Here is a 25269-nt window from a genome sequence, read left to right as displayed (position 1 = left end):
TGTGCCTGGGATTGCTCCAAGCCAGGTGTAGGACTTTGCACTTGGCATGGTTAAACTTCATGAGGCTAGCATCAGCCCACCTCACAAGCATGTCAAGGTCCCTCTGGATGGCATTCCTTCCCTCCAGTGTATCAACCGAACCACACAGCTTGGTGTCATCGGCAAACTTGCTGAGGGCACACTCAATCCCACTGTCCAAGTCAGCGACGAAGATGTTAGACAAGACCGGTCCCAACAACAATCCCTGAGGGACACCACTCGTTACTGGTCTCCACCTGGACACTGAGCCATTGACCATAGCTCTTTGTGTGCGGCCATTCAGCCAGTTCTTTATCCACTGAGTGGTCCATCCATCAAATTGATGTCTCTCCAATTTAGCGACAAGGATGCCAAGCAGGACAGTGTCGAACACTTTACACAAGTCCAGGTAGATGACATCAACTGCTCTACCCCTGTCCATCAGTTCTATAGACCCATCATTGAAGGCCAACAGATTGGTCAGGCAGGATTTCCCCTTAGTGAAGCCATGCTGGCTGTCACCAAGCACCTTGTTGTTTTTCATGTGCCTTAGCATGCTTTCCAGGAGAATCTGCTTCAAGATTTTGCCAGGCACAGAGGTGAGACTGACTGGTCTGTAGTTCCCTGGGTCATCCATTTTCCCTTCTTGAAAATGGGGTTTATATCTCCCTTTTTCCAGTCATCACAAACTTCACCTGACTGCCATGATTTTTCAAATATGATGGCCAGTGGCTTAGCAGCTTCATTTGCCAGCTCCTTCAGGACCCGTGGATGGATTTCATCAGGTCTCATGGACTTGTGCACGTTCAGATTTTTAAGATGGTCTCAAACCAGATCCTCTCCTGCAGTGGGCCCAAGGTCTTCATTCTCACAGTCTCTGCATCTGCCTTCCAAAACTTGGGTGGTGCAGTCAAGCCTTTGCCAGTGAAGACCGAAGCAAAGAAGTCATTCAGAACCTCAGCCTTCTCCAAATCCTGTGTAGCCAGCTCTCCTGAGAGCTTCCTGAGGGGGCCTACATTGTCCCTAGTCTGTTTTTTATTTGCTATGTACCTGTAGAATCCCTTCCTGTTATCCTTAACATCCCTAGCCAAGTTTAATTCTAACTGGGCCTTGGCTTTCCTAACCTCGTCCCTGGCTTCCCTATGCAGCTATGTATTTTCCATAGTAATTCAGCTATGTTTAGTCTTTGTGTGGCTTCTGGTAATAAATGTGGGACATACAGTTGTCTCCTGTGTTTTTGTTGCTTAAAAGTTTGGTTTGGGTTTTGGGGGATGGTATGGTTTGGTTTGGTTTGATTTTGGTTGGTTTATGTGTTTTTGTATTTTTCTTTGGTTGGTTGGTTGGTTGGTTGGTTCGGTGTTTTTTTTGGGGGGGATGTTGATTGCTGATTCATTAGAACAATAGGAAAGGATATAGCATGGGAGACTTTTGCTGAATGAAGAAAAAAAAAGAGCAGATTGACTATGCCTACTTACTTTCCTCTTCTAATGCTGGAAGTCTTTTTCGTAACATGGAAGGAGCGGTAATTAATGTGCCTTTATGCACATGTGGGAGGCATGCAGTTTATCATCTAATGAAGTACTATGTTATCTTGAATTGAAAAACTTTTTAACTCCCATAGTTTACAAATCCCCAGTTATGATGCTGCCGTCATTGTTCTGTGTGGTTCTTCCTTTAGGAAAACTAGCCAGTGATACAGTTGAGGACTGTCATGCATTTGTAGTTTAATCTGTAATTAAAAACTACACAAGGCAAACACGTTTAAGGGATAGATCACTTGAGAAGTAAATTGATGATATTTTTAACTGTATTGTTGTTTTTTACTTATTTTGTACCAATTAGATCTGGACTAATAATGATTAAACTCCTAAGATTTCAATTATGGTATCACTAAATTCTTGGCTTTACTTATGTATAAAATGTGCTTTCTTGTTCCTTGTTGTCCTGGGTTCAGCAGTAGCAGTCATGTTTTTTCCTTTGTGGTAGCTGGTGCAGTGCTGTGTTTTGACTTCCAGCCTGAGAACAGTGTTGGTGAAGTCGATGTTTTCAGTTGTTGCTAAGTGATGTTTACCCTGACCAAGGACTTTGTGAGGCTCATGCTCTGCCAGGGAGGAGGGGAAGCTGTGAGGAAGCAGAGACGGGGCACCTGACCCGGGCTAGCCAGGGAGGTATTCCATACCACAGCATGTCATGCCCGGGGTGGGGGGTAACTGGGAGTTACCCAGAAGGACAGGGGCTTCCGGGTGGAACTCGTTTTCTTGGCTGGTGGTATCGTATTCTCTTCCCTTGTTATTTTCCCTTATCATTGTTGTAGTTGATAGTAGCGGTGGTGATTTCTGTTGTACATTGGTTGCTGGACTGTTCTTGTATCAACCCGTAGGAGTTGCACTCTTTCAATCCTCCTCCCCGTTCCTCCGGGAGCGGGGAAGGGGAGAGCCCCGGTGAGAGGGGGGACAGGGACCTCGATTGTTGTCAGCTCGGCACCACTCACTGGGAGTGAGTGAACAAGTTACCTGACTGGGTTTAAACCACGACACTTGTAAACAAGATTCTGAATGTAGGAGATGAAGTGCATAAATAGATTAGCACCTCTGGTTGATTATAAGAGCAAGTTCAGAATGGTGGTGAATTTCACTGTTGTAGCATTCATATTTATTTTCCTGGGTTTATTTTTACAGTGATGGGAGAAGGGAATAAAAAAAATAAGATTAAATTCTCGAGATAATAATTAGATTGGTTTATTTAGGGTTTCATTTATTTATTCCTTAGCACAGAGGAAAATATTCTGGGGAAATGTATTTTTACAGGGCACTATTCTTGCCTTTTGTAGATGCTATCAACTGTTGTCAGCAAAAATATTTTGCACTAGAAAGAGCTGCCATCTCATACAGTGTAGCTATTCTTGTGTTTTAAGTAGTGAGTCTGGACATTGCAATTTGAAGGACATTTTCCATTACAGAAGAAATAATTTATGGTTTTGGTGGATTATTCTTTACCCAACCACTCATCTACATGGGCTGTGCTCTGCTTCTCTTTGCCTATGGTTTCTTACAAGTATGGTGATTCTAATCAATGCAAACTTACCTCTTCTGTTTCCCACTGATTCTAAGAAAAAAATCTGTTCTATTTTTCTTTTCTACATTCTATTCTAAAACAGAATAAGAAATCTGTTGATGTGTGAGTGAAGCAGTTTAGCAGTTTGAGTGGACACTTGACCATTATAGTAGTTTAAAATAAAATAAATAGGGCATCAAAATGAATACTCGAGGAATTTTGGTAGGCAGCATTAAAGTGAATACAAATGAATTTATTGTGATAAACCATGGAATTGTTAAGTGCTACTGTTCTGTGGAAGAAATGTGTTATCTTGTGAATTACTATTTCATATATGCTTAGAAGTCAAAAGCTATAAAACCACAGATAGTATTACATTATTCTATCACAGAACCATAGCAAATGATAAATGCATTTAATAAGTTATACTTCATATTAAATGGCAATTACAAAGTACTTGCATGTAAGGTGCTGCACAATTAAAAATATTCACAGAATTTGTTATGTGCAGTACACAAGGTAATAAAATTAATGGATGCACTTCAGTTAATGATCTGCTTCTTCCGGGTACAGTGTATTTATTCACTGATTTTATCAGAAGCTTGTAGAATATGAAATATGAAAGATTATGAACCATTATTCCTAAAATAATATTGTTTTAGGGGAGAATGGGTTTTACATCGTTTCTACTCCTGCTTGTCAACTTTTGGTGTGTCTTGCCACCAGGAGTGAAACAGAGTAAGGGGATTGATGTTAAGAATGAAAAGTTGCAAAGGATAGTAAAGAAACCAGTACTTACCATGGAAGTAAGTTCCAAATTCTTATTTTTTCACCAATTAGCAAATAAAAAACGTTTAAATTATGCAGTCATAATATCAGCTACTCAAACAATTATTATTTTTTCTATGAGATTGAGGACTAGCTTTCTTCAAAATAAGACAAAATTCTATCAAATTTGCCCAAATGATTTCATGTGAAAGTAATGGACATTTTCTTACATCCTTCTGGAAATGGTGTATCGACATCTGATGGGCAACTTCGAGTTATCTAAGTGGACTATGAATTAAGAGAGTTTAAAAAATTCATCCTGTGGAGATTTTCAGATTATTCTTCCTTTCAGTATGATAATGAGTTGCCTAATGGAGGTGCACCTCTTCAATTTTTCACCAAACATATCTCTGCACACTCCAATCTTGTACTGTCCAGTTTAGTTACATGAAGAGAGAAGCATTTCTTCAGTCAACTGTGCACATGTGGAATCATAGAATCATTAAGGACCTTAAGATCATTAGTTCCAGCTCCCCTGCCATGGGCAGGGTCACCTCATTTAGTTTCTAAGTTTAGATATTAAAGAAAAGAATTAAGGAAAATTAAATAACATTACTTATTTTTATGTATAGAAATGTTAAGAAGGACATACGAGTGAAAAGAAGAGGAACTGATGAGTCTAAATTTTCATCTGAAATACAGTCCTCTCTGAATCCTTAAAGAAAATATAATGAAAATGTTTATTACATAAGAAAAATTAATGACTCTCCTTCCCCTGATAATCATAATCTTGCCTAAGGGTACTCTGAAACCTGTGGCAGCTAAAGAGAGAGGAAAGGAGGAATAAATAAAAGTAATGTTTTTGTATCTACTCTCCCAAACTCATAGGCCATGTCTTCCAGGTTCAGAGGTAAGCGTGAACACAGTGGCAGATATCTAGTCTCTGTAATGTACATACAGCACTTTTACAATCAAAGTCACATCACGACAGAAGCAATTGTTGAAATACAGCATAGCTAAAGTCTTGTCTTCTATATATGTGTTTGTTCTTGCTGTCAGTATGATTCAGTAACTGTGTGCCTTGTCAGCTTTGATTGGTTGTATTCAGATATGCTATGCTGTTCAGGTTTATGCTGCCTCTTCACATATTTCTATATGTTTATTAGACATTACATGTTAACAAAATGCAGTTATACATACCACATCTCCAGATGGAAACAAATGAACACAAAAGACCGGATCGCTGTTGGATTTTATTAGATATGTCAAAGTACCATTTACCTGTTTATGCTTAAAGGTTCATTTTATACTCTTGCTCAGCCTTTAAAATGTGCTATCCAGGTTCTGGAGTATAATGTACATATAGCTACTCCAGTCACCACAGTTGCCATTATCTCTCAGTGGTACTGAGCTTCCTATCTTCGTACTTTTTTGCTTGTATTTTTTAAAACTATGTACAATTTTCTTGGCTAGGGCAACACCCCAGAAACAGAGAATGTCCAGGGAACTGCTATCAGGTACTGCACAGTCTGTTTCCAAGTGACTCTGAATGGAGTAGTCCTGAGCTGAATCCAGAATAGGATTCACTAGAGAACTGTGGTACTCCACAACTGACATGATCTGAGGTTATCATTTAGTGCTGTTTACCATATATCATGTATTACAGTCTTTCCTGAGAAAATTTGATTGCAGTAAATTTTCAGTACTTTTTTTTTTTATTTAAGGCTTTTAGCTGTTATTGAGACTCCATTTCCTGTGTTATACCTTCAAAAAATTGCACCTGAACTTCACCATTTTTTATACCTGATCAGGAGTGCAGGTTGCAAACAAGATGAACCACAATGACAGTGTATCATAAAAGTGTAACACTGAAAGCTTTTGTCACATTTGCTTTTAAACTTGTTTTTAAGAAATAGAAAACTAGTGTATGTCTAAGTGATGATGTTATTAAAAATGTTCTTAAGCATAGAGGATTACTCAATGGATTGAGAGGATTATTAATTTTAAAATCAATATTGGTCTTATTGCTATGAGTTTCATTACATGTCATGACAGTTAAAAAGGTTAGAAATTATATTTGAACTTCCTCTGAAAAATAAATGAGATGCTTAAGTTAATATTATTTTGAACTCAGCCTGAGTTCAAGTTTCAGAATAACTATAAATGATGTTATTGTAAGACCTTTGCTTGCCTTTGATATGTATTGTCTTTCTTTCTTCACAGAATATATATAGCACTTTTACCTTTAATAGTTCTAAATAATTGCCTTGTCTGTAATAACTGAAGTCAGTCTTTTTTTATGAACTTTAATTCAAGCGTGATTATTGAACTATAGACAGGAATAGGCAAACTATAGCAGAGAATTCAAACCCTGTCTGAAAATAATCATAGAGTTGTCAGCTATGGTTTCTTGGCTCTCAGTCTTTGCTTAATATCTGTTAATGGACATTGTTGGGCATATGGGACTGGCCTAGATGGAGGTTTGATCTGATCATATATTTATTCCTGAATGCTTATAATATTTCTAAAATAATGTGTAGAGCAAAACTTGAGGATTGGATTATCAGAAACATTAAAATAACTGTGAAATATAGTTCCCATTCATTTAACTTGATGTTTTTATTAAAAAAAAAAAAACAACATTCTTGTACAATACAGACATCGTTTCCAAAATCCAGATGTCAGGCATTTTCTTATTTCTTACAACAGTTTTAATTAGCTTTATGTATTGTATCTCTACTTTCTGCTTTATTCCCATTCTTGTACTTTAAAGCGCTTTATAATTCATTCCCATAGCAACAAAAGTACCCTGGCAGCAACTTAAAATATTTTTCAAATGCTTTCTCCACTAATGTTTAACATCTGTATGTTCAGGACTGTTATTTGATGATAAATCATTAACTGGATTTACGAACTCTCAAATATAGAAATTGAATTGTTAAATTATTTTTCTTTTTTAAAATTTCTTTTCTTTGTGACTTATTTAAGTGTCTTCCTCTCTTGTTATCTTTCTAGAGGGTCTGAATGCTGACAACATTAGACAGGGATCAGAGCAGCTGAAGAGCCGCTGGATTGAGTTCTGTCAGTTGCTGAGTGAAAGACTGGCATGGCTGGAGTACCAAAATAACGTCATTGACTTCTACTCCCAGCTGCAGCAACTGGAACAGACAGCAGTTACTTCAGAAAACTGGCTGAAAGCACAACCTACACCAGCAACAGACCCTGCTACAGTAAAAACTCAGCTGGAAAAATGCAAGGTTAGAGATCCTTCTCCAAGTTCTTCATTATATTGTACTTCATAGGTGTTCCAACAGTGGGCCACACTATGATCTGCTTTATGTAAAAGTAGAAAATGGATTCTTTATCTTTCCAGGGTAATTATTGAAAATATTTATTTAAGGAAAGGAAAGGCTGGTAAAGAAACAAAGAAGCAATAGGACATAACATATTGGTATTTAAAGGCCTGCACCAAATATTTCTTTATTAAGATACTTAGATATCTAAAGCCAGGGAACTATTCTTGTAAATTCTTCTTGTTTTTTTTTTTTGTTTTTTTTTGATTTTAAGAATCTGTCTTTGATTCTTCATTAAAAAGCTCTGTCATAAGGATCTGAGCCAGAAAATTGTCTTCATAGTGAAGTCCAAAATTCTGCCATATCACACTGTTGTACTTGTTACCCTATTTGATGCACTGTGGTACTGTAGTTGCATGGAGGAATAATCTTCTGTCATCAGATGACACGAGTAGAGCAGCTGTACAAAAAAAGTCACACCAGTTCACTGATTATTCTAAGTTTTTGTGCTGCACCATCATAGAAATTTCCTTACCTCTCCTATTGTAGACAGTGCTGTAGGTGTGGATAATTTACAAAGTAATATTGTTTGACAGGAATCTATTGAGATGTAGTAACAAATTATAAATTGCATGACATACTTGTAGTAGTCTGACTTTATGAAATCTCTGGCTGCAGAGCTGAAGCTGAAAACAATGTTTGAAACCCAAATTTAGATCTAGGCTACTACTTCTGTTTTCAGGCATTTCCGAGCTGGCATTGTGTGTACAGGAGTTCCCTGTTTTCTTGCGAAAAACTTCCCTTAAGAGTACCTCTACAATGATCTGTACATTTGGCTTACTTTCCTTATTTCTCTTTACACAGTGTGTACAAGGTCTCATGAAGGTGTAATGGCACAGCCTCATTGTTCTCTAGAGCTTCCTGAGAAGGGGAAGTGGAGAAGGAGATGCTGATCTCTTCTCCCTGGTATCCCATGACAGGACATACGGGAATGAACCAGGGGAGGTTTAGACTGAACATTAGGAAGCATTCTTTACCAAGAGGGTGGTCAAACACTGGAACAGGCTTCCTAGAGAGGTGGTCGATGCCCCAAGCCTGTCAGTTTTTAAGAGCCATTCAGACAATGACCTTAACAACATGCTTTAACTTCTGGTCAGACTTGTATTGATCAGACAGTTGATGATCCTTGTAGGTCCCTTCCAACTGAAATATATCTTCTCTCTTCTCTCTCCCCTCTCTCTTCTCTCCATATTCTTGTCTCTTGTCTCTTCTCTTTTACAATATGCATGCAATTTTAATGTACAATCTGTCTTATTTTCACAGTATCGCAGTATCACAGTATGCTAGAGATTGGAAGGGACCTCAAAAGATCATCTAGTCCAATCCCCCTGCCGGAGCAGGAACACCTAAATAAGTTTACACAGGAATGTGTCCAGGCGGGTTTTGAATGTCTCCAGGGAAGGAGACTCCACAACCTCCCTGGGCAGCCTGTTCCAGTGTTCTGTCACCCTCACTGAGAAGAAGTTTCTTCTCAAGTTTAAGTGGAACCTCTTGTGTTCCAGTTTGGACCCATTACCCCTTGTCCTATCATTGTTTACCACTGAGTAGAGCCTGGCTCCATCCTTGTGACACTCCCCCTTTATATATTTATATACACTAATAAGGTCACCCGTCAGTCTCCTCTTCTCTAAACTATAGAGACCCAGCTCCCTCAGTCTTTCCTCATAAGGGAGATGCTCTAATCCCTTAATCATCTTCATTGCCCTGCGCTGGACTCTCTCCAGCAGGTCCCTGTCCTTCTTGAACTGAGGGGCCCAGAACTGGACACAATATTCCAGATGCAGTCTCACCAGGGCAGAGTAGAGGGGAAGGAGGACCTCTCTCGACCTACTAACCACCCCCCTTCTAATACACCCCAGGATGCCATTGGCCTTCTTGGCCACAAGGACACAGTGTTGGCTCATGGTCATCCTGTCGTCCACTAAGACCCCCAGGTCCCTCTACCCTACACTGCTCTCTAACAGGTTGTTGCCCAACCTATACTGGAACCTGGGGTTGTTCCTGCCCAGATGCAGGACTCTATACGTTCCCTTGTTTTCTTTGTGTCTTACACTACTCACATGATAATGTCATGTGAAAGTGACTGTAAACAATGGTGCAAATCAACAATCATATTTGGAGCAGAGTAACTGCTTTGTGAGAAAATACTAAAAATTTTGGATTTGTTCTTACTGTAACTGATGTAGTTGGAAGCAAAGCAGTTGCTTAATGTGCATTAAACCAGTGGAAATTCCATGCCACTAGCGATTTCATTTGTTGGACAGCTTTATCTTGATTTTTTTTTTTTTTTTTTTTGTTCAAACATGCAGGATGAAATCATTCGAATGTCAACCCTTCAGCCTCAAATTGAACGGCTAAAGGCTCAAAGTCAAGCACTCAAAGAGAAGGAGCAAGGGCCAGTGTTTCTAGATGCTGACCTGGCTGCTTTTACCAGTCATTACCAAAAAATACTTGCTGACATGCATGCCAGAGAAAAGCAGCTACAGACCAGTAAGTGTTCATGACAAGAATTCAGTTTGTCTGTCTAGCATGCAAAGAGAAGTTGTATGTATTTTGCTTTCCTACTTTTATATTTGCTTTTGACATGCTAAACCAGTAATACAATCTATGTGGCTTTTTTTTTGCAATTGAATTAGTCTTTGATAAATTATCAGTGCTTTATATATTTTATATTAATAGGAAAAAAAGAGAAAGTACACTGTTCAGAAGCAAAGATTATACTCAGTGTGATTCTATCATCATGCAGCCTTGACTGCATGTTTATGGACAAGATTCAGTGATATTTTTTAGCAACATAAAATTGTCTTTGTTTAGCCGGGTTATAAGACAGGCCTGTCCACCTCTGTCAGTAGAGAGGAGAGAGAGTTTAATTGCAGAAGTGAATTTGCTCTAGATTTTCATAGAGTAGAAATTTAACTTCATAAAGCTCATCAAAAAGAGTAGATACTTCAGTAGCATCTAGTTTTTCATCATGTGGTACACTGTTATCTTATGCAACATAGAATATATGACTGCAATTATAATTTTTTAACCATATTTGTCATAAAATCCATTTTACAAAAGGGAGAAAATGCTATACCAAAATAGAAAGTTTAATTTATTCCATTTTAAAGAAACAGAGCATGTCAGTGACTACTGTACGCTTTCTGTATTTGACTATGAAATTAAAAAAAAAGAGTATTGGACAAAAGCTATAAATGTAATTTTTGTCAACAGCAAAAAGATTATTTGCCCCTTAAACCAGTATCTCTAAATGGCTGTCCTGTTTGAAATTAGTCACAGTGCTAGCTCCTATTAGTGGATCTTTATAGTATTAATTCTAAATTCTTTCACAGAAACCTTTGGATTTTTTTTCAACACTGCATTATTACACTGCTGTAGTTATTTCATAGGTGTACACATATGGAAACTGAAGAGGTTATGATGCATAGAAGAGCTAAAGAAATAAAATGCAAGTGTGTCACAGCAAGTGATGAAAAAATGACCTGTAGAAATTTAGTATTAAGGACTGTAAAGTTTATTCATGCCTCTAAAGTCAACATACACAACTAGTAACATTTAAAAACTGTAAATGCTACACTGTTATATATACTGAAAACCATTCTGCCAAGGAGAAAATATGGTAAATGCTAGCTTCTTTATGATTTCTTCTATATCCAGTTTTGTGCAATTGCTGGTTTTGTTTCACCTAGTTTTACTATAGTGAGACCTTAGGAACTAACCAGTTGGTTGGTTCTGTAAGATGAGTAGTGTTCACTGCCTCAACTGTAATGCCACGAAGCAGGCTCTTCCTGGCTGTAACTACTCATTCCCACTCCTCTTCTGCAGCATGCTCCTCCAGGGCCCTGGCCTGCAGAAGCAGCAACTGTCTTGAGGTGGCAATGTTGACAGACCAGGGAGAGTCTCCTAAGCTGCTAGAGAACAGAAGTCTTTGAATCAATATTTCATGCAGCCCTCGTCAGTTGTTATTATTTTATGTAGCTGCCCTGTATCACAGGTGCTTCATATCAAACAGTTCAACTGTCAAGATGAGACTGTCCTATTCCATAGAGTACATACCCATAGTGATGTTTTAGGTGAGATAATTACGGAAGTCATAATTTATCTGCAGAAATTTTATACAATTTTATCCAAAATGCAACTTCCTTTCATAACTCTGCTGTAGATATGAATGATCGTGCTTGGGATACTGTGCTAGGTCTGATCTCAATTCAGGAAAGTCTTATGAATCAAAAAATCTGAAGCTGTAGTATAGAAAATTTGTCTCTGATTCTGAGCTTCTTCTCCTTTCTTCAGTGACTGTTTTTCTTGTTGAACAGATAGAGAAAAGGCCATAGCCCATGTCTTTGTAGCCTTAGTTTAATAGAAAATGTTAAAATTTTGCTACAGCATTTTAAATATTTCCATCTTTTATTTGTATAAATTATTTGCAATTAATTATTGCAGTCCTAAAGACTGAATGGTGTTTTGCAGATCAGTGGTAGTATTTGTTCCTTTTTTGTTCCTCTACAGATAATGTACATGTGCCAGAAAGATGTTTTGTTTTTTTTTTTTTTTTTTAATTCATCATTAGGTCATTTTTTTATGGTAAAAGGATTTTTGATTTATCATTAGGGGTTTGGGAGGTTTGTTTTTTTTGTTGTTTGTTTATTTGACTTTATTTATATATATTTAAACATATATATATTACATTACTGCATTATATTTTCTGATGGATAAGGGTATTTAGCTGTTCCATTCTCAAAGGGAATTTTTTTCCCTAAAAAAGTTTTCTCTAGGCCTAGGACACTATCTCCCTCAAATATTTTTTTGTTTGGTTGGGTTTTGATGTTGTTTTTTTTTTTTTTTAAGGTGGTGCTATTGTTTTGAGATTTTTTATGTTCAAGGGTACTTAGTTGTTTCCCAATGCTGCACATAGATTTCTTAATAAAATATTATTAAAGATGAACTCAGGTTTTCTCATATGTTTTTCTTCCTGATCTGATTAGCATTTACAGTTATAAAACCTAATTTAAAGCTAATTCTAAACCCTATCAGCTTGTTTTTCCACTCTTTTGCAATGTTTTTTTATGGAAGAAATACACTTCATAAAATATGAGGGAATAAGACCTCATTTTTCTTTGTGGAATGTCTGTATATCCGTAGGTAATTGATCCTTCTGTGTCCATTATTATAGCTCTTCCTTCTTCCCAGACCCATTTGGAGTAATTTCTAGAATACTGGTATATAGAAAAAATAGAGGTCAGACAGTAATGTACATAAGGGAGTGAAGTGGACAATCGTGGCAATAATTTGAGTATGAATAATGTGACTTCCCAAGGAGATTCTTTGTTTTATAATTACAGTAGTGAAAAATGAGGAATTGAACTTTTTATTTACGTCTCTTGAAATTAACTGCGGCTGTGTCAGAGATGTTTTTAAGGAACAGCCAGCTCCACTTCCTGTTCCCTCTCAGCACTGGGAGAGCTCTTAGTGTTGGGTTAATAAATACTCCCTGCTTTAAGCTACCTCCTATGTGGCAACTGATTCATTCCAGCATTCCTCTTGCTCTGTGACTGGACTAAACTCCATTAAGGTGCTTCTGCTTTTTTTTACTTCCTGCGTTGAACTCTTACCCAGCTATGGTCTTCAGTGAGAAACATGTTCTCAATTTGATAAGACTGTTCTGCAGAGGGGTTTTAGGGAGTGTCATTAGATTTGTCAAAAGTAACTAAAAAAAAAGCAAAAATAAAACTTTTGTGGCAGCTGAAATTAAGGATATCAAGATGGAAGTGGCAAAGGGAAAGTCATCTTTATTTCCTTTTTTTCTGCTTTGTAAATTCGTGCACTGTGCTTTTTTTTCAAATTCTGATTCTATGTTTGCAGGTTCAGTAATTCCCAATGGTGAAGTTATCATTGTTATCGTTGTTATAATTATAGATGATCAAATATTCAGGAGAAACAATGTTTCTCCTATTTTTTTTCAAGAAGGACTTTAGAGAGTTTTTGCCTTCTATATCATGTCAAGATTCTTGAGAGTTTTTGTTTACCCATTCCCATGCTTACAGTAATTTTGCATGTACATCTGCTTCTCTATAGATATTCTATATATATTCTATATATATATTCTACTCTATATATTCTTTTTTATATATATATTCTATATATATTCTTGCACATATATTATTCTGCATATACATTTGCTTCTCTACCTAATCTGCTACTACGGTATGTTAAAGTGGCTTACATTACATACATGCAAGTCAGTCTTGGCATAATTTTATAAGACAACAAACCACAGTAACCATAACAGTAAGATGACCCTTTTGAGTCTTAATTAGTCATTTGTCTGCTTTTTTTGCTTAAACTTTGAATTGTTAAATTATTTTCATGCTTTAAGAATCTTAGAGAGATAGGTTATAAGTGTCAGTCAAATCGTTACGATACGTATAATAATTTTTCTCCAACCTTTGCATACTTGAGGAAGAAAAATATAAGTGTCCTGTCCTGTAAATTTCATTACTGTTCAGTTTTGATGAATAAAGTTTGCTTAATTTTCTTTGAATGTCCTTTTTGAGTTGAACGTACACCACAGTTGTGCGTAAGAAAATATTATTTAAATAAGTAACATGCAAGCAATTTCATTTTTGTTTTGCATCCATTTCCTCTGGCAATTATTTTTTATTTAAATAAAGAACAAAAGGACAAAGCAACCTGTGAAATTAATATGTAAGAGATAATGTCTTCTGCTCTTTTCCTTTATAGTAAAAAATGAAAATTTATAAGGGTGGGAAATAAAAATCTCCTAAATAATTTTGTATCTTTAAAAGATATTTACTTGTATCTTGTAGAACTGGAGGAAGACTTCCCTTTTGTTTCTTTTAAGAACTTGATAGATGAGAGAATTGGAAGTGTAAAGCACTTGCAGAATATTGTTTGTGTATTATACAAGATTCCTTATGATTCCACTTTGAGAGTTTCTGGTGAGAGATGTGGGAGAAGGGAATCACAACTTTTATGAAGTCATCAATATAAAGACTTTGATGAATAGCTTCAAGTAGTCGTATTATAAAATAAGCAAAACAAAGTTGTGGGAAAATCAGCATGGTTTTAAACTGCAGTTACTGCTGAGGAGATATTTATGGGAAATACATGCAGTACAATCTAGTTCATTCATTTCAGGGAATAAGTCTTTACTAATATGATCCCATAGATTATTGTCTTTCTTCTTATTTCAAAATGATTATGACAAACAGTGGTATATTTCCTCACTGTAGGAGACAAACATTGCAGTATATCCACTGTGATTTAATAGTTGTTGAGATAATTGTGTTCTCATTTCATTTCTGATTTGGGAAAAGTGTTTTGACTGGAAAATCTGGTCAAAAAAGGAAACTGGGAGGAAAGATTAAAAAGTATTTTACCTGTTTGGAAAACTATTTTCACATGTTTAACTATTTCTACCTATTAAAAGTAAATCCTAATCAAATATCTATCTGCACATTTTATTTCCAGTTTAAACGCTTTCTCTAAAATAAATATACAACTGTAAATATATTTGCCTGTCAGATCTCAAGGGTTACAGTGTTAGTCACACCAAAATGCATTGCCTACAAATGGAGCAGATTAATGCGACATTTTCCTATTATGAATGGGAACTATATTCTGATATTTCACAGTAATGTATTTGTATTTTCCCCCCGTGATATTTTGTTACAGTTCTGTCTTTGGTCTAGTTTATCTGTAGCTGCGGTTGCAGATGTGCTCTATCTTTCTACCAATTAAAATTTTCATATAATATAGCAGAATCCGTATTAATGCACTGTGGTCATCATGCGGACATTAATCCACAAACATGAAAATTATGAAATGTTGTCAATCTCAAAAGAAATCCAAACAAACCAAAAAAACCCCACAAATTCAGAAACAAACCAACACTCACCCCCCATGGAAGAAAAAAACCAAACCTAACAAGCCCCCAAAACTCCAGCTAGAAAAGGGACATTGAAAAGTAGTATTTCGCTACTTGCTCTGGAACATTGAAATAGGAAACCTATTATTTCACTCAACTTAAAAGTGCTTTTTAAATAGAACACTTAATAACCAAATTGGAAAGATGCTAGCTTGATTAAATGAACATCTGTGATCTTACTTGAAGACGTACTTAGTCCTTCTACTGGCAGAGAACATAACTCATTAAAATTGAATGAAACAATTTTATAGACAGATAGGAACAGCCTCACGCTCACAGGCCCTTGTTCTCATGGGTGACTTCAACCACCCTGACATCTGTTGCAATGATGGTACGGCCTGGCACAAACAATCCAGGAGGTTCCTCGATTGTGTGGAAGACAACTTCCTTCTGCAAGTAATAGACGAGCCGACAAGGAGAGGTGCCATGCTTGACCTCGTGCTCACCAACAGGGAAGGGCTCGTTGGAAATGTGATGCTCCAGGACAGCCTTGGATGCAGCGATCACGAGATGGTCGAATCTGAGATCCTCAGGGCAGTGAGGAGAGCGTGCAGCAAGCTCAGTGCTCTGGGCTTCAGAAGAGCAGACTTTGGCCTCTTCAGGAACCTGCTTAGGAAGGTTCCATGGGATATAGCCCTAGAGGGCAGGGGGGCCCAAGACTCTTGGTTGATATTCAAGGATCACCTGCTGCAAGCTCAGTAGGGTTGCATCCCAGCTAGAAGGAATTGCAGGAGGAAGGCCAGGAGACCTCATTGGATGGATAATGAGCTGCTGAGGAAACTTAGAGGGAAAAAAAGGCTTATAAAAAGTGGAAGTAAGGACAGGTGGCATGGGAAAATACAGGGAAGGTATTTGGTCTCGGAAGCTAGGGACCAGATTAGGAAAGCTAAGGCCCAGTTAGAATTAAACTTGGATAGGGATGTTAAAGATAACAGGAAGGGATTCTATAGGTACATTGTGAATAAAAGAAAGACTAGGGACAGCATGGGCCCCCTCAGGAAGCTATCAGGAGAACTGGCCACTCTGGATGTGGAGAAGGCTGAGGTTCTGAATGACTTCTTTGCTTCGGTCTTCACTGGCAAAGGCTCTGACCACACCACCAAAGTCCTGGAAGGCAGATGCAGAGACTGTGAGAATGAAGACCCTAGGCCCACTGTAGGAGAGGATCTGGTTCGAGACCATCTTAAGAACCTGAACGTGCACAAGTCCATGGGACCTGATGAAATCCATCCGTGGGTCCTGAAGGAGTTGGTGAATGAAGGTGCTAAGCCACTGGCCATCATATTTGAGAAATTATGGCAGTCAGGTGAAGTTCGTGATGACTGGAAAAAGGGAGATATAAACCCCATTTTCAAGAAGGGGAAAATGGATGACCCAGGGAACTACAGACCAGTCAGTCTCACCGCTGAGCCTGGCAAAATCTTGAAGCAGATTCTCCTGGAAGGCATGCTAAGGCACATGAAAAACAACAAGGTGCTTGGTGACAGCCAGCATGGTTTCACTAAGGGGAAACCCTGCCTGACCAATCTGTTGGCCTTCTATGATGGGTCTATAGAACTGATGGACAGGGGTAGAGCAGTTGATGTCATCTACCTGGACTTGTGTAAAGTGTTCGACACTGTCCTGCTTGGCATCCTTGTCGCTAAATTGGAGAGACATCAATTTGATGGATGGACCACTCAGTGGATAAAGAACTGGCTGGATGGCCGCACACAAAGAGCTGTGGTCAATGGCTCAGTGTCCAGGTGGAGACCAGTAACGAGTGGTGTCCCTCAGGGATTGTTGTTGGGACCTGTCTTGTCTAACATCTTCGTCGCTGACTTGGACAGTGGGATTGAGTGTGCCCTCACAAGTTTGCCGATGACACCAAGCTGTGTGGTTCGGTTGATACGCTGGAGGGAAGGAATGGCATCCAGAGGGACCTTGACACACTTGTGAGGTGGGCTGATGCCAGCCTCATGAAGTTTAACCATGCCAAGTGCAAAGTCCTACACCTGGCTTGGAGCAATCCCAGGCACAGCTACAGGTTGGGCAGAGAAGAGATTCAGAGCAGCCCTGTGGAGAAGGACTTGGGGGTGTTGGCTGATGAGAAATTTCACATGAGCTGGCTTTAGTGTGTGTTTGCAGCCCAGAAAGGCAACAGTATCCTGGGCTGCATCAAAAGGAGCATGACCAGCAGGTCGAAGGAGGTGATCCTGCCTTTCTACTCTCTCGTGAGACGTCACTTGAATTATTGTGTACAGTTCTGGTGTCCTTAACATAAAAAGGATGTGGAACTGTTGGAACAAGTCCAGAGGAGGGCCACGAGGATGATCAGGGGACTGGAGCACCTCCCGTATGAAGACAGGCTGAGGAAGTTGGGGCTGTTCAGCCTGGAGAAGAGAAGGCTGCGTGGAGACCTCCTAGCAGCCTTCCAGTATCTGAAGGGGGGCTGTAAGGATTCTGGGGGTGTACTGTTCATTAGGGACTATAGTTATAGCACAAGGGTAATGGTTTAAAACTTAAACAGGGGAAGTTCAGACTGGATATAAGGCGGAAGTTCTTTACTGTAAATCTGGTGAGGCACTGGAATGGGTCACCCAGGGAAGTTGTGAATGCTCTATCTGTGGTGGTGTTCAAGGCCAGGCTGGACAAAGCCTTGGGTGACACAGTTTAGTGCAAGATGTCCCTGCCCATGGTAGGGGGGTTGGAGTTAATTGATCTTAAGTTCCTTTCCAACCCTAACTATTCTATGATTCTAAAACATTTGCAGTGCTTGTGTGGTTTTAAAAGTAAAATTATTATTATTGCCAAACTTTCAGGATGAGAGTTTCATGTGGTTTGGTGGAGTTTGCTGTAACAGCGAATCCTGTATTTTCACCTTTTCTGAGGTACTCTTTACTGTCCAGACCAGCTAGATATTTTATATAGCTCCTTGACTCATATGTTAGTCCTAAGACTTGGTTTTCATTTATAGAATACTATTTATAGAAGTCAAACATTGCATCACAGACCTCCATATTTCCAAATAAAACTGATCTTAAGAATGGTATACTCCTTTAACATGTCTGAGCTGTTGAAATCATATCTCCATTCATTTGAAGTGATGTGTTTAAATGCATATTCTATTCTGAAGTAGGAATTGTTTGGATTAAATAAATCAAAAATAGTATAAATCTCACCAAGAAAATAAAAGGATTTAGAATGCTATTCCATGAGATGGAAAATGTTTGTTTTTTGTGTTTCCAAGAATGTATTACTATTGGTTTCTGTGTAAAGAAAGTACATCACAAGGAAAGAAATTTTTGTCTTTTCTGGTACCAAGTCCTATCTTCTGTAAATCCCCAGATGTGTGTGATATATCAGATCAGCCAAGGTTTTTATATACAATGTGCATACTCCACAACAGAGAGCTTCAATGACGCTGATTTTAGTATGTCATTTGATGCCTGAATTTTTAATTATTTTTTTTTTTGTAGCATTCTGTTGATCACTAAAATATTAGGTTAATCTGGAGTATATTTAATTCTGAGAATGTAAGCAAGCTTGCATTTAAAATCTTTGTGTTGTTTGTTAAAATGTTTTTTTGGAAACCTATGTAATTTCTAAGAGCTGTCTTTTCTGACATACCAGTGACATACAGGAGATGAATAGGTGTAATATTTTTTTGAGCTTCTATATTCTTCATTATTATGTGGTATAAATTGGAAATGCTTCATTTCCAACTAACCATACTATTTGCCTTCACTTTTTTCAGCGACCAGAGAAGCAAATGTTGTTGAGGGCAGAGGGAGTATCTCTGCTAATGACTTGCTCATGTGTTGCCAGATGTTGTCTGTTTACAGAAGCTGTAATGTTGGCACAATAAGCACAGTTCAATGAAATTCAACTTTTATGCAAAACAAAGATTAATTTTCTAACAGATGTCTTAAAGAGAACATTTTACTTGAACAGAAACATTAAACACACAAACATGGGCCATAAAAGTGAATGTTATTTCTTACTGCATTTCTGAAATTAGGTTCTGGATTAAGTACAATAGTTTGTTTGTTGATCTCTAAGCACACATATTTAAACAAGCTGTCTTCGCCATATAACTAGTCGCGTGGCCTATGACAATAGAGTCAAATGACACACACCTGATAAAACAACAGAGATATCATAAACTTTACAATGAGTGTATTCATTCTTCAGAAGTTTTCTGCCTCCACAATTTTTTGAAAAATCAGATACTGACATATTGGACCTGTTGCAATCTGTTGCAAAATAGCCATTGGCTTCAATAAAGCTTGGTCATTTATTCTTTTGTCAACCATCTTCTATAAGAAAACAGAATAATGAAGCACAAAATTATTTTATTTCTTTCCTTTTTCTTCCCCATTGAATGTAGTTTCTGACAGTTTGCCTCCTGCACACTACAAAGAGACTATGAACACTATACTTGTGTGGATCCAGCAGTCAGAAACTAAACTCTCCGTGCCTCAGGTTGCAGTTGCTGAATATGAAATCATGGAGCAGAGACTCCGGGACCTCAAGGTGAGTGGTCAGGCTGTGGGAACAAATATCTCAAACGAAAAGTTTGGAGAGACAGAACCCTTAGTTGTCATGAATCTGCTGAAGCCTGTGGGTCTTGAGTGAATTATACCCATTCAAGTTTCAGGCAAGGGCTTCAGGAGACAGTGGATACTCACATGATCCTTAAAGGGTTGAAAATGTTCCTCATTAGTGAAACCAATTTTCTAACGTATTAAACATGTTAAGCAAAAGCCATGTCCCCATGATATATAAATTGTTTTTTTTATGATAGCTCTGGGAGTTAAGTATAGATTTAGCTAATTTCATTTTCCAGTGCTGACATGGAAAATTGATGTGATTGTGATTTGTAAAATGCTGCACAGTCTTTGTTAGATTTCCTGTCAGATTTACAAGCAGACACAAATGTGGAACAAGTTTGCCAGTGAGCGCAAACCTTCTCTGCATTTTAATGTTTGATGTTGTTCCACTATTGGATGGATAAGCAGCATGTGGTTTGATGCAACTATTAATGCACATTCAGAAATAAAAAGTAGGATATAGAAAAAAGTTAGATGCAGCAAACTGGGAAAATAATTGTGAAAGTGTATTATCATCGAAAATTTTAAGTCATAGAAGCAGGTCTAAGTTTATTCTTTCTCTCCATATACTGTCTGAGTCTTTTGAGCATGTAATCATTAGAGGCATAGTAAATTCCTGTCTCAAATTAATGAAGTGTATGTGTATCACCTCTATTAACGAGTATAAACACCTCTGGTTAATATTCTCAGTTCAACTAAAAAATCTACTTTCCAGTTTCTGTGAGAAAAGCAATTCTAAATTGCTCAATAGAATACGTCATTGGATAATTTAGCAAAGGTGACATACATTTTTAGTTTTCAGTCCTTTCTTCAGCAATTTCATGTATGTTTGTAAAACAAAGAGAATTGCTGGACACATGAATTGGGTCACCATTTGCTTCTTATTCATAGGCTCTACAAAGTTCTCTGCAAGAGCAGCAAAAGGGCCTGAACTATCTCAGCACAACTGTGGAAGACATATCCAGGAAAGCCCCTGCAGAAGTCAGCCAAAGATATCGATCAGAGATTGAGGTGATCCTTGGCCGTTGGAAGAAATTATCAGCGCAGCTGGTGGAACATTGCCAAAAACTTGAGGAGCTTATGACCAAACTCCAGCGATTCCAGGTTAACCAAACTTTTTCAGCTTCAGCTACTACGTGTCAGTTTGTGGCTGTGGGACTAGCCCAGAATGCATGATAAATGGCAATAAAAATGCAGAAATTAATACCAAAGTGAAATATCAGAACAGTGCTTAAAACATATTAAAATGTGTGGTTGATTTTGGTAGATCCAAGATTATACTTTGAATTCTGATTTTATGCCTATTTCTGCCAATGTTGTTTCAATAGGAAAACAGTGAAATTGTGACTAATATTCCTCTACTTAGTTTTTAAATGTAGCTGAAGTACTTTTTCATGCCCCTGAAGTAGCTCTAACCATACTGGCTCTAATGGACTAATTTGCATAACTAAGTAATGTGGTAGTATCTCGGCAGAGTTGCCAGAAAGCAGAAGAGTACATGACTTACACGATTGTGTGAATTTAGAATGATATTTAGAATGACAGCATTTTACTCTTCTACTGTTTCTGTCATTGTGAAGATCTCCTATTTATACTTATTTGTAAACCACATCTATTAGCATTACATGGGATGTCTATGACCTAGATGTTATCAGATTTAAAAATCAGTCAATTTTTAACATAATCCTGGTCTATTTCTATATAATTTCAAGGGCAGATTTCAAATAAGTCAGATCAACTAATCACAAAACCAGAAGGCATTTTTATGTTTTTATATGCTTTTCTCTCCTTGTCCCCATGAAAATGAATACTTGCATACTTATGGAGGATATTGCAAAGAAAATTCTGAAGGTTGTGGTCCTGCAGCTTTGCTCAAAGCTGTGTTCTCACAGTGTGTTTCTTCTCAGTGTTGTCTCTCTGCATTCCTTCTAGTCACATCAAATATTTCTGTCCTTGACTTTGGTTTGCTGGTAGTGGAACATGATACACGATTAGCTCCATGTTGTACATTATAATTCAGTAGCATGTGAACTGTAATTGGTATTTTCAGCTTAACTCAATAGAGTTGTCTGCTTAGGAATAAACTTTCTGACAAGGTATTCCTTACACTTCTGCTTTTGTAGAAGAAAAAAAGCTTCTTAGAGAAGAAAAAAGGTACTTACTGTCATGCTATTCTTCATCAGTTAAGCAGAATGAGCCAAAAAAAAGGAGGAAACATTTGTAATTTAGCTACTGAAGTGCCACATTGCTCTAAATTGTAACTTTGGCTCCATCAGAGCTACCTCTCTGATGTTTGAAGCTGGCCATGAGATGAAGTTTAATGGTATTATGGGATAATCATGGCCAGCAGCCAGGTACCCACGCTGCTCTCACATGCCCTTTCCTTGGATGGACAGGGGGAGAAAAGAGGATGGAATAGTTCTTGGACTGAGATAAAGACAGGGAGATCACTTTCCAGGTACCATCATGCACACAATAGACACAACCTGAGGAAAATTAAAATAGATTTGGATAGTAAGAAGCAAAGATAAAGATAAAAATTAAAAAAACACCTCTCCCCCTCCTTCTTTTTCCTAGTCTGCACTCCATTGCTATACTCTTTTTTACTCTCTCACCAAGGGGTGCAGGGGGATAGGGAATAGGAACTGTTGTCAGACCATAACAGCTCCTCTCTGCTGCTTCTTCCTTCTCCCTCTTTCCCCCTGTTCCAGCATGAGTTCTTCCACAAGCTGCAGTCTTTGCAATATATCTGTTTCTTTGTGGGATCCTGCATTGGCTGCTGCTTCCTATAGGGTGCATCCACCTGCTCCAGTGTGGGATCCTCCATGGGCTGCAGGTGGATATCTGCTCCACTATGGACTCCCATGGACTGCAGGGGGACAGCCTGCCTCACCATGGTCTGCACCACATCTCTGCTCCAGAAACTTCTTCTCCCTCATTTTTCACTGACCTTGGTGTCTGCAGGGCTGTTTCTTACTTCTCTCCTCTTCTTCCTTTCTAGTATTTATGCCTTTTCTTAACTATATCACTTAGTTGTCATTGGCTGACCATAGAACAAGCTATATCCTGTGGTGGGTAACTTGGAGGCAGCTGGAACTGGCTGTGTCCAGCACAGGGTAGCACCTGCCCTCTTCTGAGAGGCCACCCCCGCTACCAAAACCTTGCCACATAAACCCTATATAAACAGGAAAGCTGAAAATCTGTTTTATCAATATTTTTATGAAATATTTGCAATTGCACAAAATAGAGCAGTACAATTTCCTTGAGAAAGTCAATCTTTTGTCTTTTTTTCCCCTGAAATTTTAGAATAGAGGTTTAGAGATTCACCCACTGCTCTTGAAAGGAGAAAGTCCTGAACATCATGACCATGCCCTGTAGAACATGTGTTTTAAAGCTGTGAGCTATTGTATACAAATCCTAGACTTTATATTTAATGTTGAAGTAAACCATAGTACATAGTTAATATAAAAGTATTTCTTTTCAACTCCTTGAATAACTTATTTTCCAAATTATTGTTTTAGCTGTTGTAGTTTATGGAATGTGTCAACATGGTGTACTATGATATCAGTGTCAATAAATAAAATACATTTGCATTCTGATTCAAAATGCAAGTCATATATTCAGTCTTCATCACTAGCTGGAGACTGATGTCTTTTTAAGTGAATCCCATCACATCTATATTTTGCAGCATTAATGAATTATACTTAATGTATTCTTATAAAGGTATTAAAGTTTCATAATGAAATATGGAAATATGATTCTGAACTATTTTTACTGACTGATAATGGAATGCACCATAGACACTTCAACAGTGTTTTGGTAATTGAAAATCTGAAGTATACTGTTTCTGTATGATTATTTTTATTAACTCAGTTCAATGTCCGGAGTAGCCTGTTGTTATATGAAGCACACTAGGAAAACATTCTCTTTTGCTGTCTATATCTAATGGTTGCTAAGGCATTTCTGTACACATTTTAGTGCACAGTTTGTATTCTAATGAAATGTCCTTTTAAGTGCTTTAATTCAATTTTGTATTCAGCATATAATATCACTATGTACTTTGCTGTTGATGGAAACAGTTTGATGACAAAAAACTTTACAATTTGCCTTTAAAAGTTTTGCCCCTTAGAATTTTTATTTTAACATGTGTATGTCAGTCTTTATCTAAGGTGAAATTTTAAAGTAATTTTAAATAACCTTTTTAAAATCTCATTTTATTTTTCAAGGTATTAGGTTATTTATGAAAGTGTTCAAGGCCTGGTTAGACAGAGCCTTGGGTGACTTGGTTTAGGTTGAAGCATCCCTGCCCATGGCAGGGGGGTTGGAACTAGATGATCTTAAGATCCTTTCCAACCCTGAACATCCTATGATTCTGTGATTCTGTGTTGCTGGAACTGGTAATTTCTCTCTTTTCAAACATTCGATGTTCAGCTTTCTTTATTAATTGCAAGGGTTAGTTAAGGACTGGAAAGCAAATAATTGATTACAAATATTCTAGTGGTAGAAATAGCAACAGAGAGTCTCTGAAATGACTTATTGAGTCATATTTTAGTTTCCAAATTAAATCTGTTTCAATTATTGGGTTGTTTTGGTTTTTTTTTTTTTTCAGAGTAGTAAGGGAGTATTTCTGTTTTGTGTTCTGGTAGAGAAATAGGCAGTAGAACATGCAGCTTCCAAAAGAAGTCTAAAATTGAGATCGAAGCTGTGAAGGATTTGATAGGTGAGCCTGAATTATCTGCCATGCATGAGTAGTCTGAAGCCATACTAGGAACCAATGAACATATGTGCAGCATCTAAACACAATGATATCTGGAAGGCATAATCTTAAAATCCAGAAAGTTGCCCACCCAACTTGGGCAGAAATGGTCAGAGTGTAGACTAAAGAGTCGATGAAAATCCCAAGTAAATTTGGTTTTGCTTGTTTGCTGTGTTTGTGTTTTTCAGACAGTCCAATAATCTAGAAATTACATTGCAGTGAGTTTTAGTCATAGTGCCAGGATGAATTACACCATTGCCAGTCAGGTTCTGTGTGATATAATAAAATGTCTTTTTAATAAACAGAATGACACTAAAACATTGAAGAAGTGGATGGCTGAAGTAGATGTTTTTCTGAAAGAAGAGTGGCCTGCCCTTGGTGATTCAGAAGCACTGGAAAAACAACTTGAGCAATGTACAGTGAGTATTACCTGCCTGCTTGGTAATTATTCTTCTCTGTGAGTCTAACCTCCTCAGATGTTACACAACTAATTAATGTTCCTGAAAATAAATTCGTGTTGTAAGGGTATTGCCATCTGCAATGTATTTAAACCTCCTGCATTTCCTGAGTTCAAAGTAAAATTCTGCTAAAAAATGGGAAACTTCAATACAGAAAGGAGGCATTGAGTGACCTTATCATTGTGGTCACTCCATTGAGTGGAGCAAAACATCAGTGTACTTGCAGCAAGTAAGTTTGTGGCCTTCTAAGATAACTGTTTATTTACTTTGTTGGGTTTACAAACATTGCATGTTTATTTGTTGTAAACTGAATAATCTG

At 37.7% G+C, this 25269-nt stretch overlaps 1 protein-coding gene across 14 annotated transcripts in view; it reads left to right on the top strand.

The window, feature by feature from the left end:
- DMD (dystrophin) overlaps positions 1–25269 on the top strand; it is a 1205254-nt gene that overhangs the window by 504426 nt on the left and 675559 nt on the right. For all 14 annotated transcript variants that reach the window (XM_061453343.1, XM_061453346.1, XM_061453349.1 and 11 more), the window contains 5 exons: positions 6856–7097; positions 9503–9683; positions 19514–19659; positions 20628–20840; positions 24798–24911. In XM_061453343.1, coding sequence (XP_061309327.1) covers positions 6856–7097; positions 9503–9683; positions 19514–19659; positions 20628–20840; positions 24798–24911 — 896 coding nt within the window. The remainder of the gene's footprint in view (positions 1–6855; positions 7098–9502; positions 9684–19513; positions 19660–20627; positions 20841–24797; positions 24912–25269) is intronic.

Source organism: Pezoporus flaviventris, unplaced genomic scaffold (genome assembly GCF_033815535.1).
Source record: "Pezoporus flaviventris isolate CSIRO_AGI_PZ_B2104156 unplaced genomic scaffold, CSIRO_AGI_Pfla_v1 ptg000015l, whole genome shotgun sequence".
Taxonomy (NCBI): domain Eukaryota; kingdom Metazoa; phylum Chordata; class Aves; order Psittaciformes; family Psittacidae; genus Pezoporus; species Pezoporus flaviventris.
The sequence above is the reverse complement of the archived record's forward strand: the minus strand, read 5'-3'. Positions and strand labels throughout refer to the sequence as shown.